This window comes from Hemicordylus capensis, chromosome 4 (genome assembly GCF_027244095.1).
Source record: "Hemicordylus capensis ecotype Gifberg chromosome 4, rHemCap1.1.pri, whole genome shotgun sequence".
Taxonomy (NCBI): Eukaryota; Metazoa; Chordata; class Lepidosauria; order Squamata; family Cordylidae; genus Hemicordylus; species Hemicordylus capensis.
This window is the reverse complement of record NC_069660.1, coordinates 1,257,579-1,267,348: the sequence shown is the minus strand read 5'-3', so window position 1 is coordinate 1,267,348 and position 9,770 is coordinate 1,257,579. Positions and strand designations below refer to the sequence as shown.

Sequence of the window (9,770 nt, the reverse complement as noted above, 5' to 3'; positions counted from 1 at the left end):
CTCAAGGCAGTGGGGCCCCAAGACGACTGCCTCCCCTTGCCTAATGGGAGTTACGCCCCTGGACCTGAGGGTGGTGATGCTGCTGCTGCTGCTTGAGTCTGGGCTTTGGACCATCTAGCTGATTGCTGACTACTCTAAGTGGCAGCAGCCAGTGTACCAGCATCAGGGGCAGGGACCTTCCCTAGCCTTGCTTCCCTAGATCCTTTGACTTGAGGTGCTGCTGCTGCTGCTGCTGCTGCTGCTGCTGCTACCAGGGACTGAACCTGGGCCCATCGAGGGCAAAGCAGGGGCTCTGCACGGATCCCTGAAAGGAGCGTCCTCCTGTGGCTGGACACCCAGGGCCTGGATGATGCACGCAGGAGAGCAGAAGCCAGACAAGGGGGGTGGCCACAGGGCTGAGCCTCTGGGAGGCCAGGATGCGGCTCTGCTGGTCACAGGTCATCGCTGCCTGTGCTGTCGGTGGGAGGGGTTGGTCTGGAGCCAAGCACGTTCCTCCTCCCACCTCTCCGGGCTCAGCCCCACCAGAAAGGGAGTGGGTGGGATCGGCCTCAGGCCACATCATCCCTGGGCAGTCTGACCGATCTCCCCAGTGCCACCAGCTTTGGGCTCACCTCGCTCCTGGGGCTGCTCCTGGCTCTCTAAGTCCGTAGGCCTCCCCTTCCTGCAAGTAAGAGTATATGTGGGCTGGGGGGGGGCTGCCTGGGGAGCGGTTGCTTCTTGGGGCCGGGGAGCTGTTCATGCGCCCAACACGGCCTCTGCCTTTTCTGCAGCCGCATCTCTCAGCTTGGGAAAGAAGCTGGCGGCTGCCCCACCAAGATCCTTCTCACGTGCGCTGCAGCCGGGGGCGGGGGGGGGGCTGTCCCCATCCTCCACCTGCGCCTTGTTTCCTGATTTTCTTTCCTTTGCATCTGTCTCTTGTTCCAAACTTCATTTGGCCATGGCCAGTCTTTCAAGGTCCTTTGGGACCTTGTCTTCTGAGGAGAGCTGTTCTTGCGGTCACAAGCATGACTTGTCCCCTTAGCTAAGCAGGGTCCACCCTGGTTGCATATGAATGGGAGACTAGGAAGTGTGAGCCCTGGAAGAGATTCCCCTCCGGGGATGGAGCCGCCACTCTGGGAAGAGCATCTAGGTTCCAAGTTCCCCCCCGGCAGCATCTCCAAGATAAGGCTGAGAGAGATTCCCGCCTGCAACCTTGGAGAAGCCGCTGCCAATCTGCGTAGACAATGCTGAGCTAGGTGGATGTGAAGTTCCTCTGTTCCTATGTGCCCCTCCCAGTTCTGTACGATGCACCTTTGAAGAGGATTCGGTCATGGATCAAAATGGCGAAGAGCCAGGCCAGGGGGGCACCTGCTCAAAGCCTCCCGCCTCTGGTTCGATGAGGAGCCATCGACGGCCACTCTCAGAGCACAGCGGCTGCCCAAGCAGCAGGAGTCCATCTGATGGCATGCTCATCTAGCGCACGTTGGAGCAGTTTGCGAACCAAAAGGCCATGGGGAATTTTGTCACCAGCTCGGCTGAACCCGAGACAGGATGGCTACAGCTTTCCCCGGTTAACTGTGTCCATCTGTGGCAGAAAAGCAGCAGAATCGTGTAGCACTTTAAGGACGGGCACATGTATTGCAGGAGAGGCTTCTGTGGGCTGCCAGCCTTTCCCTCAGATTGATGAAGGGCCATCCTCAGCAGCCGGCAGGCATCATCACTGTATTCTCCAGTCCGCCCGTGTAGACAGAGGCTGCCTCCTCCCAGGGACTTGGGGCATGGCTCCGTGGCTGAGCCCGTCTGCTTGGCACGCAAAAGGTCCACCATTCCATCCCTGGCAGCAGCATCTCCAGGTAGGGCTGGGAAAGACTCCTGCCTGAAACCCCAGAGAGCTGCTGCCAGTCAGTGTGGGCCCATCTTCTACGGACTGGTGCTGGGCTGCCTCTTCCAGTCATCCTGCCCACCTCTCCCTCTCCCTCTCCCCAGCCAAAGCCATTCGCAATCAACGGCCTTACGTGCTGCTTCCAGAAGACACAGAGGCTCAGACTTGGGGGGGGGGGGTCTCCACATGATTATTCACATGGCTGCAACTGGTACCCAGTGGTCTGAGTGAGAGGAGAGCTGGTGTGGTGGCTGCAAGCACGACGTGCCCCTTAGCTAAGAAGGGTCCACCCTGGTTGCATTTGAATGGGAGACTAACAATGGAGGCCCAACAGGTTCAACATCACCTGAGCTCTCTGTGTCTGAGCTGATTCCAGGAGGTTGGAGGTGGGGTGAGGGGGGGGCGGTTGCCTTAGTTCTCGGGTTTTCTTAATCTCTCAATAACAGCATTTCTTTACTTTGAACCCACCGAGGCATTTAATTTCTGGATGGTCTTTTTACTGTTCTGAACATCAGATGATTTCATGCAGTATTACTCAAATGAAATAATGTCCAATAAGGTTATTAAATGATTGTATTATTACCTAACATGCAAATTAATTCACATCTCATATATGCTGTTTCCTCAGAGGTAGTTGGTGAGTTCATTCAGATTGATAACATAAGAAGAGCCCTGCTGGATCAGGCCCAAGGAGGCCCATCTAGTCCAGCATCCTGTTCCACACAGTGGCCCACCAGATGCCTCTGGGAAGCCCCCAGGCAAGAGATGAGGGCATGTCCTCTCTCCTGCTGCTGCTCCCCTGCAACTGGTATTTAGTGGCATCTTGCCTCTGAGGTTAGTGGTGGTCCATAGCCCTCAGACTAGTAGCCATTGATAGACCAGTCCTCCATGAATTTGTCCAAGCCCCTTTTAAAGCCATCCAAGCTGGTGGCCATCACCGCATCCCGTGGCAGAGAATTCCATAGATTAATTATGCGTTGTGTGCAAAAGTACTTCCTCTTGTTGCTCCTAAATATCCCGACCTTTAGTTTCATGAGATGACCCCTGGTTCTAGTGTTGTGTGAGAGAGACAAAAATCTCTCTGTTCACTCTCTCCACTCCATGCATAATTTTATGCACCTCTATCATGTCTCCCCTTAGTCGCCTCTTTTCCCTACTCAAGAGCCCCAGATGGCTATAGCCTTGCCTCATGAGGACGGTGCTCCAGGGCGCTTTCCAGATTAGACCCTGCAAAGGGGCCACGTCGTATCTCAGAAGTGTGCTTCCACACTTCCTGTGTTGTGACACCGCAGTCCCTTCACGGACAGCAGGGTACCGTTCACATTTCCAATGCCTTGTTTCGAATGTAATTGCTGTGATATAGAGCAAGGATGTCATATATCCAGCATAAGGAAGTTGCTGTTTGGGGGGATTGTTAGTTTCCGCAAGACTGCTCCCCTGCTGCTTACGTTTTGAATGCGACTTGCCTGAACGGAAGCACTTTGCTGCTGTTGAGCAGCTAGTCTGGAAAGCACCCAGGCCCTGATCATCTTGGTTGCCCTCTTCGGCACCTTTTCCAGGACTGCAATGTCCTTCTTAAGATACAGTGACCAGAACTGTACGCAGTACTCCAGATGTGACCGCACCATTGATTTGTATAAGGGCATGATAATATTAGCATTTTTATTTGTTGACTGGACATTAAATGCATTCCGTAAAAAGACCATTGTTTTCAGTTAGACAGTCCCTAATCTCTGATTACAAAATAGGCTCTGCTAATTGAGCTGTTGAGGGTGAACTAACAGGAAGAGTGACACAATTATTGTGACATGACTTTCCTCCTTGATGCAATCAATACCTGCAATGCTCCCACAGCAACACAAAGTATGACTTCACCTAGTGGACAGGAGGAGGCCGGGTATCAGGGGCATAGCTAGGGGAGAGGGGGCCCGTGTTCATCCCTCTCTCTGGCGGCCCCCCAGAGTGAGGGAGATAAGGAAGAAAATAGGGAGGGGTGGAGCTGGAGGGCCCTCAGGAGCTGGGGGCCCGTGTTCTTTGAACCCTTTCGCTCAATTATAGCTACGCCCCTGCCGGGTATCCTCTGGCTCTGGATGACAGACAGGAAATGGAGCATCGCTGGAGGCCAACTAAGATGAAAGCAACCAAGAAGAGCTGCCAACAAGTCTAATAGTTGCGCTTTTCCATTCTGAGTAAACAGTGCTGTGTGTGGTGTGAGTGGTGAAGTTTGTCCGCCATTGAACGTTGCCAGTTCTTGGTTTCAGCTCCAGGAATGATTGGCTTTTCTCTAGAAAGAAGTGACTGGGCCAGATCAGGAGCAGAGTGGGCAGAGATCAGCCCCAGGCTTCAAAGCTTTCTCCAGACAGCATCATGAGGTTCAAGGCCATCTCCCTCCTTCTAAGCATCCTGGCCCTCTGGGGCAGCCGGTCGTCAGTGTCTGCAGACTTGGGTGAGCACAGTCGGAGAAAGAGAAAGCAGGGATCCCTTGGGGGGTAATGCTGGGAAATTCCTTTTACTATACCCCACTGAGACACCAGCAATGCTTTGGTCCTTGGGCTGCCTGGGGGTCTCTCAGCCATCTCTGCTCCTTTCCCCGATGCCCCCAGGTGTATGCAGCCTCCCTCCCGATGGGGGACCCTGCTATGTGCTAGAAGAACGCTGGTTCTTCAACATGGAGGCCAAAGGATGCGAGCCTTTCAACTATGGCGGATGTGGAGGGAACGAGAACAATTTCAACATGCGGGAGAACTGCGAGGTTTCTTGTGGTCATTACGGTAAGCCTCTCAGACAACAGCCCGGGCAGAGGGTGGCTCAGACCTGGAGAACGAGCAGGGGCAAGCTGCTGTTTCCTAGAGCTGCCAACCCACAAGGACCGGCCTGGAGCCTCCAGGAATCAGCACCAGGTCACAACTAAAAGTAAACCTGGAGATTTAATGGCTTGGGATGACGGGAAAAGTGGGGAGGGGGCCAAGATTGCAAAGGAAATCTCCCAGAATCCCTTCAGTCAGAGTTGGCAGCCCTGCGAAGGAGAGCTGCTCCCACCCAGCACCTTTGCTGGGGCCAAGAAGAACACAAATCTCTCTCCCCATGAATCAGCAGCAGCAGTGCTGGCCCTGGGACAGAGCCGGGGTCTTGGCTGAGCAGCAGCCGACGATGTGGGCACAAAGGGCCCCAACGGACGCCTTGTGGGAGCAGCAGGAAGGTCGGGCTCAGGGCCTACTTGGGCAGAGGGTTTTAATCTCTGGGATCTCTCCCACCCCCGTGAGTGAACACCTGGCCAGAAGGTCAGAGGGGGGCTGGGATCTGGACAAGAGCAGCTGCAGGGAGGAGGAGGGGGAGGGTCGGGCAAATTTGGGGCTGGAATAAAGGGGAGGAGCTGGCCATAGGGCGGGCAGGTGCAGCCAGGGGCAGAGCTAGAACTGGGGGATGCATCCGAAATACACACGGGCCTCTGGCGCCACCTCACCTCTCCCCTCCCTGTCCGGCCACCCAGCCACTCCTGCTGCTGCCGCCTATCTCCACTGCCTATCTGCCTCCTCCTCCTCCTCCTCCTCCTCCTCCTCCTCCTCCCTGTCTGCCTGCTCCGGTGTGACACTTGGAAACACTGAACTGCCAAGCCTGGGCGCTTTCCAGATTACGCCCTGCAATGGGGTCACAGCGTATCTTCCACACTTGCTGTGTTGTGACACAGCAGTCCCTACGCTGATGCCTTGTTTCGGATTTAATCATTGCAATTTATTGATAGAATGTGGTATGTCCAGTGTAAAAAGGTTGCTTCTCCCCCCAGGTTGTTAGTTTTCATGAGAGCGCTCCCCCTGCTGGGCACTTTGCCTTTTACATTTTGAATGTGATTTGCCTGAATGGAAGCATTCTGCCGCTGTTGAGTGGCTAATCTGGAAAGCGCCCTGGTGCAGGCAGAGGAGGAGGAGGAGGAGGTGACCAGGGTAGGTGGAGGCAGGTGGGCAGCAGAGGCCGCAAAAGGCAAGTGGGACCACTGCACGTGCTTTGTGCCTGCCGTTCCTGGGCTCACCACTGGGGGGCAGGCACTGGGAGGCCCAGGGCCAGCGGAGTGAGCATAGCAGGCCTCCACTGTGCTGGCTACGCTAGTCGGCAGGTGGCGTATCCTCGGTGGGAACAAAGGAGGGAGGGCAAGTCTGGTGAGAGGACAGCGGAGGGCTTGCTTGGGTCTCACCTTCTGTAGCCCAAGTTGAGACCGGCCTGCTGGGAGAGGCATTATGGTGCCATTGGCTGTGACATTTCCTCCTAGACAGGTGCTGACTCTTCATTTCAAAGCTTTGCACTGGGCAACCCCCCACCCCGCCAGCTGGGCCTCTTTTGGGGACAGAAACAAGGGACCATTGCTGCTGCTGCTCCTCCTCCTAGGGGAAAACACACTGCTTCCTCTTCCCTGCTGCACCCATTTCCTTGGCTGGCAAGTTGGCTGGCAAGTTGGCTGGGCTGCTTGGATGGGGCTGCAGAGATAAGCTTGCAGGGCTCTGTTTTTAGAGGTGCACTTACGTAATTCTGGAGCTGGACTTAAAGGCCTTTGGAGGCCCCACCCCCTGCTGGAGCCCTGCATAATTAAAACTGCAAATTAGGCCTAATCTCCCTACACACACACACACACACACAGTGACGAGCACAGTATTTTTAACATGTGGGTTCTTGAAGGCACAAACAGTAACTGAACTCACAAGAATGTAAGAATAGAAAACAGGTCTCTTTATGCCAAGATGCACTAGCAGAAGCATTCCAACACACCTCTTCACATATTCCCATCCCACACAATTATTTCCCTGCTCTGTCTCCAAAGCACCTGGCACAGATCCTAATCACACTCAGCTGCCCGGCCCAGTGCAGGCCAGTGGCCGCCACACCACCCAGGGCAGACAGAAGAGGGTTTGGGGCCAGTGGCGTATCTAGGGAAAATAGTGCCTAGGGCAAGCACTGAAATTGCACCCCCTGTCCAAACATTTAACACCCATCTTTCAGATAACTTTATCATAATATCAGCTGAAAAATACAAGTCAAGCTCATTAATCTTTTAATATTTCAAAAATTATTTAGCAGTGGACATAGCCAGACCAAAAAATGCTGGGAAACTACAAATTTCTGTATGCTGGGGCTCATGAAATACCCAAATACTATGTGGAGGTGTACTTAGAAAACTAAAGTGCCTGTCTAATTCTCTACTATGCATTGTAGTATCACTATTACATAAGTTTTAAAAATCAGTGGAGAAGTTGGCTTTTCCCAGATACTCTGAAAATAATTAAAGGATATGCAGAGTAAACTGTGTCACTGCTTGGAATATATACTAGTCTTTCAGAAAGACAGTTGAAATGAGAGAAAGAGAGCAAGAAACTCCCAGTGGGCCTTAATACTAAGGATTTCACACTGATTCAAAGACAAACTCACCATTAGTAGCCATATTATTAAGACATCACATTTAACTCACTAATCACAAGAAGCAAAGTAAGAGCAAATGAATACAATCCTAGCTCATAAGCTTCAGCTCATTATTCACAAACCCTGATTCTCTGTACATAGTGCCAAACTGAATATGTGTACAGTGATTTATATTATATTGAATTAAAAATAATACCTGTAGTCCCTTTGGGGGGCTTCCTAAAGGTTCGGGGGGGTCTGCAAAGGTTCCCCCTCCCCCCGCTGGCTTCTAGGGCCACTAAAAACAAAATGGCCATCACACATGCTCAAATGGCCTCTGCAAGGCCTGGCCTGGCCTAGGGGCTCACAGAGGCTATTTGAGCATGTGCAGTGGCCATTGTGTTTTCAGCAGCCATTTTTTAAAAAAAAATTAATTTTATGAAATGGTGTCCCCCCTTCAAGTGGCACCCGGGGCATGTGCCCTGCCTGCCCCACCCTAGATACGCCCTAGTTTGGGGGGCCCCAGGGGGTGTGGAGGCATGGCCCCAAAGCAGGCGCGGCTCGTCAGCTCTCTTCCGGGGGGGGGGCGGCAGGCAGCTGCTTTAAGGTAAACGGAGCCGGTGCTCCATGCCGCCCAGCAGCCCCCGCAGTGGGGAATCAACTCCGCAACTCACCTGGCCGCTGGCGGCGGCTTGCCTCCACAGGAGCCAGGTGAGTTGCGGAGGTGATTCCCCGCCGCGGGGGCTGCTGGGCGGCATGGAGCACCGGCTCCGTTTACCTTAAAGCAGCTGCCTGCCGCCCCCCGCCCCCCGGAGGAGAGCTGACAAGCCTCACCTGCCCCAAAGTCCAGAGGCCAGAGCACCACTGGTGCTGGTGCCTGTGAATCATTATTTATGATTTGCCCCCCCCCCCCTTTCAGCAAGAACGCTCTCCAGCCAGGCCGTCTACTGTGAAGCAGCCTGAGGACTGGGAGGAGGATTCCAAGCTGCCCCACGGTGGTGCTGAGGGTGTTGCAGAGGCCCAGCTCTCCAACCATGAGCCTCTGCAACAGCTGGCAACACAACCGTTGCAAGGGGAGGGATCCTGGGGCTCCACCCCCTGGGGCAAGCAAAGTGTCTCGGAGCCATCCTGAAGTCCAAGAGGAGGCCCAAGTGCAGCTTTTCGCTGGACAGGAACGCTGGGGCACTTTGCGCCACTGAGCAGGGGGTTGGTCTAGAGGATCTCCAAGGTCCCTTCCAAGGTTACAGTTCTATGATTCTGTGTCTTAACTTTGCCCTCATCTCCACAAACATTCCTCAAGGCTAAGATCTATAAGACGGTGCCCATCCAGCCCCCTGATTCCCTTCCCAATTCTGGTGGGATGTTTTAACTGACTGGCATAAAGACCTTGCTCTGGGAGGGCCGGATTTAGTGCACAGGAACTAGTCTTGTGCTCAGGAATCTTCCCCACCAGATCCTGACCCGGTTTTGCCTGCAGGTCTTCCTTTGTGAAAGGAAACCAAAGGTCAGACTCCAAGGGCTCCTCTGCCCCATGGATGTGGGTCCAGGGCCCTGATGCCTGCCTCTTGTTTCCTAGGCTGATGCGGGTCCCAGAGATCACCAGGCACCCCCCACCAGTGGCAGCTCCTGAAAAGCTGAGAGGGTCGCATTACTCTGCAGCTGGAAGCCAGATGACTTCTCCTCTTTGGAAGTAAATGTGTTTTTCATGCCCCACAAATAAAGGAAGCAGGCCTGGATTCCTTGTCACTCAACTCCCCAAGTATGTCCTTGTGGGTGAACGGGGAGGGGGGCATCCACGAACTCAAGGGTCCTTCGTGTTTCATGCCTGCTGCCCTTTTCCGCCAGCACAATGACAGGATCTGGGGTCTTTTCCAAGCCCGGTGCGTTTCCTGCCCTTACAGCAGTGCCCTAGCAGGGCCAGGAGGAGCCTGCTGAGCTCCAAGGAGAGGGAGAGAAGGAGGGGGCAGCCGTGGGGTGGGGGGGGGCAGAGAGCAGGAAGAGAGTCGGCAAGTGAATGGAGTCAGGATTTCCTGGAGCACCACAGGTTCACTCATGCACCCTCAGTCAGCTCCCTGTGGAAACTGCCAAAACAGAAAAACAAAAAATGGGGCTGTAATACATGCTGGGGGCGGGGGTGGGTGGGGTGGGGTAGAACTCACAGAAAGCATCTACCTGCCTCCTTCTCGGGCACACCTCAGCCGCCCCTCTTGGAATTCAAGCAGCACCTCCCAAAGGCCCAGCTGCCCCCATCCCAGCCCCCTCCCTCCTCCAGATGGGCTCCCTTGTGCTTTCCCGCCAGGAGAGAGGGAGGCAGCCTCGCTTACATTCAAGGCAAGCCTGGCCAGCAGCAACCTGGGCCAAGCTGGCCGGCCAGCTCCTTCTGCTGTCGTCAACAACATCTTCACCCCACGAATGCAGAAGAGCAGTGGGGTCTGTAGGCGGGGGAGGCCAGAAACATGCTGCACACATATTTAAGCATGATCTGGAGATCAAAACAAGAACACAGTCCTTGCAGGTGGAGAAC

At 54.4% G+C, this 9,770-nt stretch overlaps 1 protein-coding gene across 2 annotated transcripts; it reads left to right on the top strand.

Moving 5' to 3' along the window:
- Positions 1 to 568: 568 nt before the first annotated feature.
- LOC128323808 (kunitz-like toxin PcKuz2) lies at positions 569 to 8,982 on the top strand. 2 transcript variants are annotated; one of them, XM_053247610.1, is made up of 4 exons: positions 569 to 667; positions 4,150 to 4,307; positions 4,465 to 4,632; positions 8,823 to 8,982. In XM_053247610.1, exons 2-4 carry the CDS (start codon positions 4,229 to 4,231, stop codon positions 8,825 to 8,827), a joined length of 252 nt encoding a protein of 83 aa, XP_053103585.1. In that variant the 5' UTR covers positions 569 to 667; positions 4,150 to 4,228; the 3' UTR covers positions 8,828 to 8,982. The 2 variants fall into 2 exon arrangements, with proteins under 2 accessions (XP_053103585.1, XP_053103584.1); XM_053247609.1 differs by lacking the exon at positions 569 to 667 and having other exon boundaries at positions 3,791 to 4,307.
- The last annotated feature ends 788 nt before the right edge of the window (positions 8,983 to 9,770 follow it).

What these genes read in the sequence shown, in the direction of transcription:
- LOC128323808 (XM_053247610.1), top strand. Translation starts at nt 4,229, where the DNA reads ATGAGGTTCAAGGCCATCTCCCTCCTTCTAAGCATCCTGGCCCTCTGG. An exon ending in GTCAGTGTCTGCAGACTTGG is followed by an intron (nt 4,308 to 4,464) that starts GTGAGCACAGTC and finishes CGATGCCCCCAG; the next exon opens with GTGTATGCAGCCTCCCTCCC.